The sequence below is a fragment of the Octodon degus genome, unplaced genomic scaffold, assembly GCF_000260255.1.
Source record: "Octodon degus isolate 3935 unplaced genomic scaffold, OctDeg1.0 scaffold00098, whole genome shotgun sequence".
Classification (NCBI taxonomy): Eukaryota; Metazoa; Chordata; class Mammalia; order Rodentia; family Octodontidae; genus Octodon; species Octodon degus.
The window spans coordinates 8,774,215-8,790,385 of record NW_004524674.1 but is presented as its reverse complement, the minus strand read 5'-3'; the positions used below and the strand labels follow the sequence as shown (position 1 = coordinate 8,790,385).

The following is a 16,171-nucleotide window of genomic DNA, read 5'->3' as shown; positions in this document are numbered from 1 at the left end:
AAAAACACAGTATAGATATTCTTTCCAGCTCTTGAGAGACTCACAGTCATTAAGTCCCTTCCAGACCAGACACCCACCTGGTGGGCTGAGGGTGGCACTGTCTCCTTCCTGTCTCTGTCTCTTACACTCTTGTGTTTACTCATCCCCTGCTACTGAGCCGAGTTTCCTGACAGCTGTGGAGACAAAGCTGAACCAACGGCTAGGGCTACATTTCGGGGTGGAGGGGTACTGGGTCCTGTTACAGAAAAAGGGGGTGGCAGCTAATGTACAGGGAGCTGTCCCTGGAATTCCCCTAGGTGACTGACAGTAACTATGATGACATCCGCGCCCCTCCCCACCTTTCCACCTGTTCCTGCCTCTCGCCAGACACTGTGGCCGGCCCCAAGTCTCCTTCCATCTCTGAGCTGAGTCCTCGGCTCTGTGAGGCACATACAGCACTATTTGCTACTCTGGTGAGACTCCCAACCTGGGAGTCAGGTCACGCTCCAGGTTATGTGGCTACCTAGTGGCAGCATCAGTTTGGAGTTCAGAAGTCCAAGGTCCCTGGCCTGGTGCCTCCCAGATCTGCCTCAATTTACTCTCAGCCCACCCCTTTCTCTTTCCCTTCAGGGTCCCGAAGGAAAACCAGGGAAGCAGGGCGAGAAGGGCCGGATGGGAGCTAAGGTGCGTGTCCCCATTTTGTGACCATTGTCCTCTTCCTGCCTCCACCAGCCCAGGTGACAGCTGGTTTCTTCCCCTGCAGGGGTCCAAGGGCTACCAAGGACAGCTGGGTGAGATGGGTGTCCCTGGAGACTCTGGACCCCCGGGAACCCCAGGTCCCAAAGGGTCCCGGGGCAGCCTGGGACCAACGGTGAGCATCTAGCTGGGGTGGGAAGTGAGGAGCACTGGGGGGCCCGGGCAAGGAGGCAGGCACTGGGCCCCACTGGGAGCCGGGTACTGGCATTCATTGTTTCAGCCACCTCATGCTAGCCACAGGTCCTCTTAGGAGCCTGCAGAAAGCTTCGGCCCCTGGACGTGTGAGTCCAGGGAACACTGCATGCCTCTTGGGGGATCTTTGCATCCCAGATTAATGAAGTCCTGCTCTGTGATGTGAGGGGAGGGAGGCCTCAGGCCCTTGAGAGTTTGCTTTTTTTTTTTTTTTTTTTAAATCCAACAAGGAGTTTTCTTGCTGGAAATAGATTCAAGGGGACTAAGGCCAAGCACTGACCCCAGAGGTGCCCCAGCACCTTCTTGGGATCCCAAGGCAGGAACTCAGAGGGGTGCAAGGCTGCAGGGAGGAGAAGCCTAAGGAGGCTGGGACAGGTAGGAGGGTATGGCCTATACTGCTCCCCTGGTGAAATGCTCTCGAGTGGCTGCTTCCTGCTCTCCCTCTGACACTGGCCATGAGCTGGAGTGGTGACAGGGGTGCTCTATCAGACACCCCCATGGGTGCCCTAGACACACGCAGAGTAGGCTGGAATGAAAGGACTCACAAGGTATGAGTTTGGAGACTGTTTTTAGCCCAAAGTCCCTAAGTTTTCATTTCCAATAAGGGCTCTGTTGAAAGAACTCCTGAAAGCCCTAGACAGGTAGCTAGTGCTGTGCTGGCCCGGGGCAGCAGGGAGGAGGAAGGGCTAAGTGGAAGACGGTCCCCACTCTGGTGTACACTCCATATCACTGGGGTCTCCTCTCCTCTAGGGTGCTCCAGGACGGATGGGGGCCCAAGGAGAACCAGGACTGGCTGGTTACAATGTAAGCGGAAGCAGCCCTGATGAAGTTTGCCCACCCTGGAACTCTGACTTGCAGCTGGCTCTGCCCTACTCGCCCCCCAGCTAAGGGCTGCCCTGGGGCCTCTGAAGATGTGGGGTCTCACCCTGCTGGGGAGCTTCTGGACCCATACTCAAGGGGGTTGGGGTGGGACCACGGATGGTACAGGTGCAGGGAGACAGCACCAGCACCTGTCTCTGCTGTTGGCAAGTGCTCCGTTGGTCTTAGCCAGGGGGCCGAAGGGTTGCCCTTGCAGGGGTACCTGTCCTGTTCTTGTCCCTGCCTGCCCAACAGGGTCTGACCATCCAAGCTGGCACACCAGCTAGAGGTGTGTCTGCCCGCAGAGTGTGTCTGGGAGCCGTGCTCAGCACCACCCAGAAAGCCAGGTTAGGGCTGGGTCCTGTTGTATAGCCAAGCACCTTGGCCTCTGAGCAGCTGCCGGTTGTCATTTTCCCTCCTGGTTCCTCATCTTCCTTTCCATCTCATTTGCCTGCAGGGACACAAAGGCGTTGTGGGACCCCTCGGGCCTCCTGGACCCAAGGGCGAGAAGGTGGGTGTATGAACTTGGAAAAGCAGCCAGCCATTCCTCATTTCTGAGGACGAGGTCAGCTCCAGGTTCTAGGGCCGGCAGGAACATGAGCCCCATGGTAGGGCAGGCCCTGCTCACACTGTGGCCAGCCTGGGAGTGGCTCTGCACCTGGTGGCACCAAGGCCACAGGCTGCAGGCAGGAGCTGTGGCGTGGACGGCCACCACCGTGTGATGGGTGTCATCTTTCTGCTCAGCACGTGGTGGGAGGAGTGACTCAGGCAGGGGATGACCGCGTCACCCCCTTATCTATGTGAGCATGGGAAAGGAAGATCTGCACACAAATGAGATCATTCAGTGGGGGAGCAGAGGGGACGCCGGGAGGAGGACACGGGAGCTTGAGGAGCCCCAGCGGTGACGTCTGCCCTGCTTGGACTCTAGGCTTGGACCCAGAAAGGAATTGTCTGTGCTGGGAGGGCCAACAACCATCCTGGCTGGTTGTTGGCCCTCCCAGCACAGAAGGCGTGCTGAGGGCCTGGCTGTCTGGGTCATGTCCTCCAAATTCCCTTTCCGGTCCTCCTCCCACAAGTGCTCAGCTGTAATGAAGGCCTCCTAGCAGGCTGCGCTGTGCCCTGGCTCCTGGCTCCTGGTCGCCGTGGCCTCCCGGCTTCCTGCCTTTTGCTGAGTCAGCGCCCCACTAACGAAGTCCTGCTGTGGCTGGATCACTTGGGCCTGGCTGTGCTGCCCTCCCCTGCTCACGGGAGGCGGCAGGCTCCACCGTCCTGCAGGAAGTGCCGGGTGGCGAGGCTGTCCCAGTGGCAGTCCCTCTGTGGTAGAAGTGTCATTGCGTGACATGTGGCTGTCCTCACAGGATGAGCAGCCGGCCCCAACGGGGACAGTGCCGGGAAGGGTCAGACAGCACCCACCGAAGCACAGGACTGAGCCTGCTGCCACCCTGAACTTCTCCCATAACCCTCACCATCGCCCTGCCGCAGGTGTCCCTCTCCTCCAGGACCAGGAAGGCAGTGGGGGCTCATTTCCCATGGTGCTGGGCTGGCTCAGGACGAGTAAGACAGCAGCATGACCAGGGTGATGCTAGGCCCTGTCTGATGAGCGGGTGTGCTCAGATCCCAGCACGGGACACGCAATCCCGAGGAGATGACAGAGAGAGGGGAAGAGACTGACAGCAGGGCTCAGGCTTTCTAGCATTAAAATATCACCCCCAGCCTACAGCCACCAGGATGTGGTGTGTGCTGGAAGAGATCTGGGGAGGTCCTTTCAGAGAGCTCTGATTCCTGAGTGACCTTAGTGGAGGCGTTTTCCTCCTTGGGCCTCAGTTTCCCCATCAGTAAAGTGGGGACAGCAACTCCAGCAGCGTATATCACTGTGTAGATTCTGTGGCATGCTGAGACAGACCTGGGGTGTGCCCCGCACAATGGGCATGCCAGGTAAATACTGGCACCTGGCTCTGAAGCTCCCTAGTCCCGTGCCACCGTACTATGCGTGGTGGAACCAAGGATTGGGTCAGCAGGCTACAGAGAGTGGCAGGATGGAGAGGGACCGTCCGCTAGCGGGGCCACACCTGTACTTCATGATCTGCCGAGGTCTCCTCATCTGCTGCCCAGCCGAGACTGGACTTCATTTCTGAAGAAGGTCCTTCCCAGCCCGGACACCTCCGTTCCCAAGGATGGGTGGCTTGTGATAAAGCTGGCTCTGCAGGGCGTGGTGGCACACACCAGTAATCCCGGCACTCGGAGGCTGAGGCAGGAGGATCACCTGGAGTTCGAGGCTAGCCTGGGCTACCTAGTGACTTCAAAGCCAGCCTAGACTACATAATCAGATACCGTCTTAGAAAATCACAACAAACAGAAACAAAACTGAAGGTGGTTCTGTGTCTGCAGGGAGAGCCTGGTGAGGATGGCAAGGCTGAGGGGCCCCCTGGGCCGCCTGGAGATCAGGTAAGGGCTGTCTGACCCTCGGGCTGGGTGGGATCCCAAGTGGAGCCCCAGCCTCCTGCCATGTGGCCAGGGGAGACCTCAGAGAGCCCCAAGGAGCTGTGTGCCATGTCACTATTGTTCTTGTCGTGCAGGGCCCTGTGGGTGATCGAGGAGACCGCGGGGAGCCTGGGGACCCTGGATACCCCGTAAGTGTGGAGCCTTCCGTCCTGGCAGGGTGGGGCGTGTCCTGGGAGGGTACTCACGCCCAGCACAGGACACAGGCCCTTGCTGCCTCCTACAGTGCCCAAGCCAAAAGCCACACCTGATCTTACTGAGGGACAGAGGATGAAGTCGGGGAGGGAGATCCTGTGCCCATGGCCATGGACAGTTCCTTCCAGTATGGTCCTGAGTGGACCCCCTCCGAGGGCCTCTGTGTCCCCATCTGTGGCTGGGCACAGCTCTGCCAGCCATCAAGGCCCACCAGGCTCTTACCCTCCTCTTCTTCAATCATGTTGGTGGTGTCACTGCCACACCCATTTTGCAGATGAGGAAGCTGAGGATCAGAGAGGGACAGTGACACAAGGGCTTCCAGGCTCTGCCCTGGCCCCTGGACCTCTCCCTGATGTCCCCCTCACCTGTGTCCCTTGATTTCCAGGGACAGGAGGGTGTGCAAGGCCTCCGTGGAAAGCCAGGCCAGCAGGGCCAGCCCGTGAGTGGTGCTTCCCATTGTCCTGCCCTGAAGCCGTTGGAGCAGGGTTGAAGAACCAGCCCTTCGTGCTCAAAGGGACCCTCCTTGCAGGAGCACCTGGGGAGGCAGCCCTTCTGATCTCTCCTGCTGTGACCCTGGGGGTCCCCCCAGAGCCTGCACTCCCAAACCCCTCCCCACCCTCACCCTCCAGGCGGAGAATCCTGGGGCTGCCTTGCGTCATCTCACCTTGGTTTGCAGGGGCATCCAGGACCCCGGGGGCGACCGGGACCCAAAGGATCAAAAGGCGAAGAGGTAAGAGGGACACTGAGGCCTGGGAAGGTAGAAAGGCACAGTGAGAGGAGAAAGGGCTGGGAAGAAACTGAACCTCCACCCACCCTGCAGGGGCTCAAGGGGGCCCACCTATTGGAGGTCGGCCAGTAGGATCTGGACCAGGGACATGGGGCAGGCAGGGGCCAAAGACACGCAGCATTTCTATCTGCTGTCTCTGCAGGGCCAGAGAACCTGGAGAAGGGAGCTCCAGGGTCTGGAGGAAGAGAAGAGGGAGGAGAGTGCCCTGAAATGGGGCCATATAAGTGCCCTCCCAGCCATTCCCCCACTGCGGCCCTCCGACTTGGTGGGCCACACTCAACCCTGGGCTCCAGGCTGACTGAGGACACTTCAGAACCTGGGCAGCAAGGGACAGAGCGAGAACACAGTGCTCAGAGCAGCGTGTGCACAGCACTAGCCGACCTCACAGGCAGCCCCAACTCTAGGTTCCCTGGCCATCGAGCTTGGCCCCTTCTGGGACCTGACACTCACCAAGTGCCACCTGTGCCTAGGGTCTGCTCCTCCTCCCTCCAGGCAGCCTCTGACACCAGCCTTGATTTTTGTCTTTCTAGGGCCCAAAGGGAAAGCAAGGCAAGGCGGGGGCACCAGGCCGGAGGGGGATCCAGGTGAGTGGTAGGGCTGCTGCTCCCTCACTGAGCCCCTGTTCTCCCCCACAGCCCTCACCCCTACTTGTGTGCCCCCAGGGACTTCAGGGGCTGCCAGGGCCTCGGGGCGTGGTGGGGAGACAAGGCCTTGAGGGTGCCGCTGGACCAGATGGGCTTCCTGGCAGGGATGGCCAAGCAGGACAGCAGGTGAGCAGGCTGGGGTGGCAGAGGGGGTTTCCATGTGGAGCAAATGTGGGGGTGACTGCCACAGGCCATGGGCCAGAGGAGCTGGCTGAGAAATGGGTGGGTCAGAGCCAATGTGGAGAAGTTTGCTGGGGTACTCTGGGGGAGCGGTCCCCTCACCGCCTAGGGCCTGGTAGTGCAGCGCCCAGAAGGTCACTGAGCTGACCCTGCCTGAGCGTGGACGGAACTCCTTCCGGGCCCCACTGACAGACCTTCAGCTGCTCCACCCTGGCCAGCCGTCCTGCAGAGTGCAGCTGTCACCGCTCTTCCTTCACTCTGTCCCTGTTCACTGCAGCCCCGCCTCCTGGGCTGTCTGCCTCCTGAGACATGGGCCACCCCACCACTGCCTTTGCCCACTTTCTCCACAGGGAGAGCAGGGAGATGATGGGGACCCTGGCCCCATGGGTCCCGCTGGAAGGAGAGGAAATCCAGGCGTGGCCGGGTTGCCTGGAGCACAGGGGCCCCCAGGATTCAAGGTCAGGCCCTTTCTTTGTAGTCCACCTACACGCCCTCCTCCCTGTCTGTCCTGGAACTGACCGTAATGGGGCAGGGTTTCCCAGCACCCATGTCCCAGGACCTGTGTCAAAATGGAATCCACCTTGTTGATCTTTCTTGGAAGTCCTGGCCCCAATATTGACCCAAACTTAAAAAATCTTGCCTAAGCAAGCTCAGGGACCAGGGTTCAATCCCTGGCACCACAGGTTGTACTGGTTCCACCCCTGGGTGCGCTGAGCTGGGTACTGAGACCAGGCATGGTGGCGCACACCTGTAATCCCAATGCTGGGCAGGCTGAGACAGGAGGATCACTACGAGTCTGAGCTTCATAGTGAGACCCTGTACCAAATACATGAAAAAAAAAAAAAAAAAAAGACAAGACAGTCTTTCCTCAGAGCTATAAATACTGCCCTCTACCAGGCGGAGGGCACTGCTGCTGCTGTGTTATCCACGGGCGCCCTCATGTGGGTCTTTGTATAATAACAGATATCAGATGCTCCCCGGGGCCTTTAGAAGGCTTCCTTCATTGAGGCGCCTGAGTGGGGAGAAACCAAGGAGGAGGCAGTGTGAGAGAGGGCTTGGGTCCCGGGGTAAGACAGGAGACATCTTCATGAGGCTCAGGCATGGGCCGCACACCCCTTGGCTCCCCTCTGTCACCAGATGCCCCGAGGCTGTAAGCTCAGAATCCTTCCCTGCCTTGACTGGTTGTTCTGATGTGTTTGTTTCAGGGCGAAAGTGGGCTACCCGGACAGCTGGGTCCTGCTGGCAAGCGGGGGACAGAGGGCGGAATGGGGCTTCCTGGAGCCCAGGGGGAGCCGGGCTCCAAAGGTCAGCCGGTGAGTGAGTCCCAGGGCCTGGACGTGCACACTGTGGGGTCTGTTGTGACGGGCAGCAGGTCCCTATTCTCTGGGAGTCTCCATTTGAGAATCTGCAAATTGAAGTTTGCAGTGTCCCCTCAGGGAGACGTGGAAACACGTTTGCGAAGCCCTGATGAACACAGCAGGACCCTCAGTGAACGGGGTGCTGTCAGGGGATCCTTCCTCGAGAGACTTTTTGTACGGGCGGGGGGGGGTTCCTTTTCCTTTCTCCCGCTGAGTGTCCCTCACAGAAGCCCTCAGGGGGCAGGGGGCACGGGCACCGCTGTTCTTGCTATGCCCTTCCCACAGACTCCTGTGCTCCCTGCAGGGCGACTCTGGCGAAATGGGCTTCCCTGGAATAGCCGGCCTCTTCGGACCCAAGGTACAGCCCCCTGCGTGAGCCTGCTCCCGTGGGGCCCGTGCACCCATCCTCTCGATCGTGCATTTCTTCATTCCACAAATGCTCCGGGAAGGGGGTCGCGCCTCCTGGCTGTTTCTTCCCAGCCTCCCAGCCCTGCTGTTACCTGCTCTGTGCCTCAGGCCATCTAGAGATCTCTTTAAGCCTTGATTTCCCTATGGGAAGAGTAAGAGCGGAAGATGGTTAGCAAAATTAAGAGCAGTGGTGTCCACCGCATGGTGCATGGCTGGAGTTGCTAAACAGTTGGGGACTTGGGCTTTTCTCCCTGAGCCTTTCCCCCCACCTCCAGGGATCCTACCTAGCAGCTCCTTCTACTCCCTACAGGGACCCCCAGGTGACATCGGCTTCAAAGGCATCCAGGGCCCCCGGGGGCCTCCTGGCTTGATGGTGAGCTCCTCCCTCTGTGCCCCTAGCCGGGACGGTCCCCCAAGGCTAGCCAGCCCTCAGCTGGCTGGACATGTCTGTGAGGCTCTGTCCTCAGAACCTGTCTCTCTCCTCTAGGGGAAGGAAGGCATCATTGGGCCCCTTGGAAGCCTGGGACCCTCAGGACTCCCGGTATGTGCAGGGGTGGGAAGGAAGACTGCTGGAGGAAGGAAACCTTTGTCCATGCCGTTCCAGATCATCCCTGTACCCTAGAGCTGCCCCAAGCCTCAGTTTACCCATCTGGCAAATGAGAGCTCCCCTCTGAGCCCTGTCTCTATTTTGTTGCAGGGACGGAAGGGTGACAAAGGCAGCAGAGGGGACTGGGTGAGTAGAGGGGCTGGGCTGTGCTGTGGGGTGAGGTGAGGTGGGTTCTTGGGGGTCCATAGCTCTTTCCAGGTCCCCTAACTCTGTCCCCCACTTATGTCTCCCTCTAGGGACTGCAAGGTCCAAAGGTGAGTGGAGCAAGGGTGAGGGTGAGAACACTTTGGGTTCTTCTTCTTTGTGATGACGGCTGTCCCATCATGGATCCTTTCCCTCTGGACCCACTGCACTAGGGAGCCATTGTCCTTGCATCTCGGGCTTTCTGGGGATGGCCTGGGGTACAGATAGCAGCTGCTTGCTGTCCTGACCTCACAGTCGTCTCCTCTTCCTCCAGGGTCCTCCTGGCCCAAGAGGGCAGCCTGGGCCACCGGTAGGTAACTGTGTGCTGGGACATGGCAGACCCTGGGGTGGGTGGAGGGCTCTGGAACGGTTTTGTTGACTGACTTTGACCCTGAGCCTTACAGGCCTCAGTTCTTCTTGGAGGCTGCAGACTTCTGGGAGAATCTAGACAAGTCGGGGGCAGCTGGGGCCTGTCCCTGTCCAATACTGACCCAGAGTCTTCTTCTGCAGGGCCCTCCAGGACACCCCATCGAGCTTGTAAGTTGGGGAACATCCTTTTTGGCCTGTTTGGGGAGGATCTGGAAGAGTGGGGAGAAGCCCTTGAGGCAAGAAGCCTCGGCTGGGCCCAGGGATGCCAAAGTCCTCTTACGTCTTCAGGCTCTCAGCTAGGAGGTGGGAAAGCCAAGCTTTCTGCGGCTGAGCCCTGGGTCCTGTCTGTGTGCCCTACACATGAGGGTGGATGCTGATGAACCCCACCTGCCTAGGGTCAGGCAGAGGGCAGATCAGGCCCTGCCCTAGGTACCACAGCCCTGCTGGGAGCATGGCCTCCCTGACCCAGCCAGGGCCAGGTGTGCCCCTGTATTACTGTGCTGCCTGACCATGAGGTCAGGGCCATAACGGCACTGCAGGGGAAGGGCCCAGGGGAAGACTGCACAGAGGAGAAGCCTTTGGGGTAGGGTCACTCTGGACCTCTGCTGCTCATCTCTGTGCTTGTCACTATCTCTACCACCTCTGTCTGTCCCTAGCCACCTCATTGACAGAAAAAGAGCCAGCAAAAACCCTAAAGTATGGACAAGAAGAGATTTGGAATTTGGGGACTAAGAGCCAAAGAGCTTGTTGTTGGCCAGGACGCATTTACAGTGCTTTTCTGCGCGAACTCCCGTGTTCCTCTCAGCAGTTCTGGGTGGTTTTATCATCAGATCCATTTTCAAGAGACGAAAAGGCTGAGCAGCCAGCCCAGCTGGTGCCCATCAAAACAGGCAGGGCTGGGATTTTCCCCGAGGAGTCCTGCTGGGGCCCCCGATCCCAGCTTGACTCACTGCCCTGATGCTTGCCTTCTCTGTGTTCATGGAAGGACCTCAGTGGTGTCTCTGTCAAGCCAGGGTCAGGGCCAGGGCTAGGGCCAAGGTCAGGGGCTTCAAGTATAACTGAAACCAGCACAGTGAAGCCCGAGGAGAAATGTGGGGACTTGGGGACTATAGGACCATTGAGAAGCCGGCCCCTCAGCCTGGGGAGCAGAGCATCGGGTGAGGCTGCCTGTCAGGTCCACATCTGTGGGGTGGGGTTGTAGGTGCTGAGGGGTCCAGAGAAAGAGTGGGCCAAGGTCAACCCCAGCTCTGTCTGCACAAGGCGAGTGGCTTGGCCAAGATCCTTCCAGACAAGCTAGGCTGGGAGAGTGGGGGCACAGATCCCGGGGCTCCCACTCTAGGGGACCCTGCACAGCGCCTGGGATATGTGCCTTGTCTTCCCTGCACAGCAGCAAGATGACCTCGGGGTGGCTTTCCAGACGTGGATGGACACTAACGGAGCACTCAGATCGGAGGTACTGGCAGCTCTGTGCCCAGAAGAGAGACGAGTGCACCCGTGCCCAGTGTCTCAGAACCATGCCTCAACTTCCCGCCAGCCACAGATGTTGGCACCATCTGAGTGACTGAGCTCATAGGGGGCAGCAGCAATCCAGGGTCACACAGCCAGAAGTAGACTGGCTGCTACGTGACCCTTTGAGCTCTGTTCAGACCTGCCCTGAATGCCAGGCAGAGAAGGGCCTCCGGTGTCCTGCAGCCCAGCCCTCTGGAGAGGGAGCTCCCTTTACATCCTTGCCTCCTTCACATGACAGGGGCCTCACTGCCCCCAGCTCAGACCTTCAGCCAGCATTTCATGGGGTCCCTAAGCCGGGGGTCCCTGGCTTAGTCTAGTGGGGGAAGAAGTATGCTCACGCCCCTTGCCATCCACACAGAGCAGCCAGCAGAGGATGCAGAGATGCCCAGGGTGCGGTAGGGTAGATGAAAGGAGTGTTTCCTTCCATATCTGGAGGTCAGTTGCACTGCCTCCAGGGAGAGCGCCCCCTGCAGCAATCTTAGCATTACTGAGAATAGTTGTGTGTATGGTACACACCGGAATCGCAGGACCAGGGAAGCTACAGTAGGAAGATTGGAAGCTTGAGGCCAGCCTGCACAACTTACTTCTAGTGCCTGTGAGGGCTAGTTGCTGTGGTAATGGCAGTCCTAGACTGCTGTCCTGAGCGCTGCCTCTTTCTCTCCCACATGTGGCCTCCTAGTTTACCCACTCCATGGGGGGTCCTAGCTGAAGAAGGCATCGCAGAGAGTTACGCAGGAGGGATCTACGGGCCAGAGCTCTCCCATTGCATTGGCTCCCATTGCGTTGGCTTAAAAAGTCCTGTGACCCCCACTGATGGCAGGAGGCTGGAAGGGGGCGCTGTGTGTCCCCGTAGGGCTGGGGTCTGCTCCTGGTACCCTGTGCATCTTCTCTGCCTTAGTCCTGGGGTGCAGCCCTTCCTGTAACAGAGGACCTAGGTCGATCTGTGGCCACCTCCTTATATTCCTGGTCCTGGTTTCTTAATTTGTGAGGCGGAGAGGGACCCAGCTGCAGGCAGCAAAGAGCCTAACGGGGTGCAGGGGGAGCTCAGAGATGTGAAGACTTGGGCCCTGGGCCTTGACCTTGGGCTGACCCTTTCCTATGACAGGGGTACAGTTATCCGGACCGGCTGGTGCTGGACCAGGGAGGGGAGATCTTCAAAACCTTACACTACCTCAGCAACCTCATCCAGAGCATTAAGACTCCCCTGGGCACCAAGGAGAACCCTGCCCGGGTCTGCCGAGATCTCATGGACTGTGAGCAGAAGATAGTGGATGGTGAGAGCACCCTGAGGTGCCAGAGAGATCATCCTGCCTGGGGTGGGGTGGGCTAGGGCAAGGGGGCAATTCCAGGGAAAGCTAGGGCAGATGGAGAGCTGGCTTCTCAGCACAGCTTAGCCTTAGAGAGACAGATACACAAGCAGATATTCATTCAACAAACAGTCACTGCGCCTCACAGTAGCCTGTGCCTGATGGTGAGGGTGTTGTGGGGAGCACAGAGGAGTGGTCCCACCCTTCTGGAGCCTACAGACCCGGAGGCTTGGGACAACCATCTCAGGTAATGATCCAGGAGCTCCCGAGCTTCAGCAGGAAAGCAGCAGCCCCAGGGGCTTCCTGGGTGGGCCCAGATACCTACTCTGGCTGTTCCTTGCTGAACTCTCACGTGCAAAGTGGGATGCACCCAAGCCACCTCCCTCCTCTGCACTTGGAGCTGGGACTACATGGCCAGTGTCCCCTACCCAGTGGGCAGGCAGAAGCTGCCCTGGAGGCCCTGGCTTTGGAGATACTGACCAGCACAATGTCCCCTGGCACCTTTGAGCAGGTTGTCAGGCCTCTCTCAGCCTCAGTTGTTCCTGACAAATGGAACCATCTCATGGGCCACAGGGAAACCTTCCTCGGGTCCCATCTGGAGTTCTGCTGGTGATGAGCTCTGCCTGGAAGGCTTGCTTCTATCCCTGGGGTCCCAGAACCTCTTCTGTGCCCACCCCCAACTCCATGGGGTACAGCTGGTGGCAAGGGGCAGGTCCTCCTGCAGAGCCAGGGCCTGCTCCTCCCCAGGGGCTCACCTGCCTGCCCCCTCTGCCTCCAGGCACCTACTGGGTGGATCCCAACCTTGGCTGTGCATCCGACACCATCGAAGTCTCCTGCAACTTCACACATGGTGGACAGACCTGCCTGAAGCCCATCACGGCCTCGAAGGTGCCTGTGTGCCCCCGCACCTGCCAGACTGACCCTCTTGTCCCCACCCTGCCCTGGGCCCCAGCTAACCTTGGTTCTGTTCAAGCCCAGCCTATCTTTGTGCATGGTCTGTGGAAGGTCGCTTCCCTTTTCACAGATTCAGTTTTGTCATCTGTCAGTTGAGGATGGATCAGACTAACCTGTGGCTTCCAAGCCCCACAAGAGTTAGTTTTCACATCTACTCTCCCTCCTGGTGTCTACAGCAGACTAGCTGCCTCGCGGCCTCAGCCTGCAAAGCCATGGGCATCAGTGTCAGGAAATCCCTGGGCCCCTGCTAACTCCTATCCACTGCCCGCTGGCCCACCTCTGGGCAAGCATGTCAGGTGCAAGCCAGAGCAGGAAAGTGTCCCTGAGACCACTCACCAGTACCCAGATGTGGCACTGGCTACAGCAGGACCCTTAAGGCTCTAGCCCAGGGGTGGCAGCCATTCCCTGTGCAAGGGGCTCTGACACCAGCTCCCACAGATCTCAGTTTCACTGCCTTTGGCCACATGTCAGGGTGGAAAAGATGACCAGGCACGGGTTAATCCCGTCCTGCCCACCATGTCCCCCTCAGGTGGAGTTCGCGGTCAGCCGCGTCCAGATGAACTTTCTGCACCTGCTCAGCTCTGAGGTGACACAGCATATCACCATCCACTGCCTGAACATGACCGTGTGGCAGGAGGGCCCAGGGCATACCCCGGCCAAGCAGGCTGTGCGCTTCCGGGCCTGGAATGGGCAGATCTTCGAAGCGGGGGGTCAGTTCAGGCCAGAGGTATCTGTGGACGGCTGCAAGGTAACTGCTGGAGCCTCTTGTGGGCCTCACACAGGGAAACTGGGAAAAACTTCTAGTCATGATGAGATTATAGGCCAGGCATGGTAGCACATACTTATAATCCCAACACTCAGAAGGCTGAGGCAGGAGGATTGCAGTGAGTTCAAAGCCACCCTGAACTGCATAGAGAAACCCTGTCTCAAAAAAATATATATATATGTTTTTTCTTTCTATATTTAAGACAGGGTCTACAGGGTCTTACTATATAGATCGGACTCACAGTGATTCTCCTGTTTTCAGCCTCCCAAGTGCTGAGATTACAAGTGCACGCCACCATGCCCAGTCTCAATCACTATCTCAGTGCGCCCTGGGGCCAGGGCCGGCATGGTAGCCCAGAGATCGAGCCCCAGCCACTGCTCTCTGCCTAAGCAGGTGCTTTAGTCTGCTGAGCTATCTGGCCAGCCCAGCTCTTTGATTTTTACACTGAGTACCTGTATAAATTTTTTTTCCACTTTCGTCTCTGGAAACCTTCTTGGAAACTCTGGGCTGGTAAAAAGTCTATGGCTAGTAGATCCTCTTTCAAGAGTTCTTGTCAATACCTACTGGGTCTATTTGTTCTCTTCTGCCCCACTTTGGTCAGGATAGTTTTTTCTTTTAATGTTCTTGGTCATTTTCAAATGACTGTGCGGGGAAGGGAGAGACAGAAAGTAGTCCAAAGGCAAAAATAGAACTGATAACACGTGGCATTAGTGACAATGTGGAGAAGCCAGCACTCCCTCAGAAAGCTATAGGGAAAAATCAAACAATGACTTTCTGGAGATTCAGCTATGCATAAATATATATTTCATAAACATCCAGAATGTTAGGTGTGTAGTTACCCCTTGATCCTACAATTCTACTTCTAGAATTTGTTGCAGGGAAATGGTTAAGAATGTACACTAAGGTGATTTTTTTAAGCATTTCAAGAATTAAAAAGGGGAAACAACTTGGGTATACACATAGAGGCCACTGCTACAATGAAATGCCATGTGGCCTTTCAAGATGGAGAGGAAAGCTAATGGGGAGATGCCCACGGCAGGAGACGAGAGCCACAAAAACATATGTGTACCCTCTTCCTTGTGCCCCAGGTCCGTGACGGCCGCTGGCGCCGGACACTCTTCACTTTCCGCACCCAGGACCCACAGCAGCTGCCCATCGTGGGAGTGGACAACCTCCCGCCCACCTCATCAGGGAAGCAGTACCGCCTTGAAGTTGGACCTGCATGCTTCCTCTGACCTCTGTCCTCCGGGCTCCTCTAGGCCTTCTCGGGGAGGGAGGAGGAGGAGGAGGAGGAGGCAAGGGGAAGGGTCCTGAGGGTCATGTGGCCCCAGAAGAGGCAGCCCCTCTGCCCAAGGAGCCTTGGCGAGATCCCAGCTGTTGTCTGCTCAGTAGGAGTAGGGGGAAAGAAGAAGCAGGCACAGTTGCTCTTTGGAGCAACTAATCCCAGCTTAGCTCCGAAGACCAACCAAAGTACCAGCCAGAGCAAGCTGGGCCTGCCACCCACTGGGGCCCTGGGACCTGTCTCCCAGCTCTGTGGCCAACCCTTCCCTGCCTGGCTTCTTGCCCAAAGAGCCCCACATCTAAGCCAACTTGAGGGAAGGGGCGTCTCGTCAGCTGGTCCCTGCCAGGGAGCTTTTGATGTGCAATATTAGAAAGGAGACATGAAAAAGGAGAAAAGGAAAGAAAGAAGTCTATATATATATATTTTATTTAAACAAACACAAAGAGGGTGTGTTACTATTTTTTTCACCTGGGAAAGAGGTGAGAGGATGAGAGAGAGCAACCGGGGGTGGGAAGAGGCGAGCTCCTCAGGGCGGGGGACCCACGCTGCTACCTCCCACTGTGAAATCGCTGGTGCTCACAATTGTCTCACATAGTGTATGTGATTTTTTTTTTAAGGAAAAAAACTATTTAAGATTCTTAAGGTGCTACTATTTTTGCCACAGACTTTGAAGAAACTTTTGATGTGGGACATCATCCACATCTTTCTCTGTCTTCCAAATGACAGTTTGGGAATCTTTAAATTTCCCTAGCATCACCCTTGTCCTTGTCAGTAATCTTCTAAATGAAAAAAAGGAGGGGGAAAAAAGGCAAACACACAGGCGCGCGCGCGCGTACACACACACACACACACTGTCAGTAATCTTCTAAATGAAAAAAAGGAGGGGGAAAAAAGGCAAACACACAGGCGCGCGCGCGCGTACACACACACACACACACACACACACACACACACACACACACACACACACGTAACCAAAAAAACAAAAGGCCTTACCGGAAACCAGAAGTAAGGATTTTCATTTAACTTTCAGACTTTGAAGAACCTGCCCTTTTCCAAAGCATTCTGCCTGCCTTGGCCTTCCCTGTCCTGGAGGGAGTTCCAGCTTACCCTGGAGGCAGACTGGGGACAGGTTCTGGGGAAGCCCTGGCCTTGCAGAATCCAGCACTGGGCCAGTGCAGGCCCCGAGGGGGATGTTAGCCCCTGAGCCAGTGCACAGCACCCCACAGGTCCTCCCAGGAACCCATCCTGTCCAAATGCGGTCAGCACCCTGGCTTACTCACTGTCATTCACCTCTACAACCCCGCTGTCATTACCGCCAAGTGTCACTTTGGGCCG

At 57.3% G+C, this 16,171-nt stretch overlaps 1 protein-coding gene across 5 annotated transcripts in view; it reads left to right on the top strand.

Moving 5' to 3' along the window:
* Positions 1-15,679, top strand: part of Col27a1 (collagen type XXVII alpha 1 chain) — a 115,433-nt gene extending 99,754 nt beyond the window's left edge. For 3 of the 5 annotated variants that reach the window (XM_023723260.1, XM_023723261.1, XM_004638472.2), the window contains 24 exons: positions 610-663; positions 743-850; positions 1,678-1,731; positions 2,243-2,296; positions 4,174-4,230; positions 4,362-4,415; positions 4,865-4,918; positions 5,156-5,209; positions 5,797-5,850; positions 5,929-6,036; positions 6,441-6,548; positions 7,296-7,403; positions 7,753-7,806; positions 8,167-8,229; positions 8,344-8,397; positions 8,554-8,589; positions 8,700-8,717; positions 8,921-8,956; positions 9,157-9,183; positions 10,403-10,468; positions 11,630-11,798; positions 12,610-12,719; positions 13,315-13,533; positions 14,640-15,679. In XM_023723260.1, the coding sequence (XP_023579028.1) occupies positions 610-663; positions 743-850; positions 1,678-1,731; positions 2,243-2,296; positions 4,174-4,230; positions 4,362-4,415; positions 4,865-4,918; positions 5,156-5,209; positions 5,797-5,850; positions 5,929-6,036; positions 6,441-6,548; positions 7,296-7,403; positions 7,753-7,806; positions 8,167-8,229; positions 8,344-8,397; positions 8,554-8,589; positions 8,700-8,717; positions 8,921-8,956; positions 9,157-9,183; positions 10,403-10,468; positions 11,630-11,798; positions 12,610-12,719; positions 13,315-13,533; positions 14,640-14,786 (1,866 nt within the window). In that variant the 3' untranslated portion in view covers positions 14,787-15,679. Of the gene's footprint in view, positions 1-609; positions 664-742; positions 851-1,677; positions 1,732-2,242; positions 2,297-4,173; positions 4,231-4,361; positions 4,416-4,864; positions 4,919-5,108; positions 5,210-5,796; positions 5,851-5,928; positions 6,037-6,440; positions 6,549-7,295; positions 7,404-7,752; positions 7,807-8,166; positions 8,234-8,343; positions 8,398-8,553; positions 8,590-8,699; positions 8,718-8,920; positions 8,957-9,156; positions 9,184-10,402; positions 10,469-11,629; positions 11,799-12,609; positions 12,720-13,314; positions 13,534-14,639 lie in introns of those variants that run through there. The other 2 variants (XM_023723259.1, XM_023723262.1) reach the window with 2 other exon arrangements.
* The last annotated feature ends 492 nt before the right edge of the window (positions 15,680-16,171 follow it).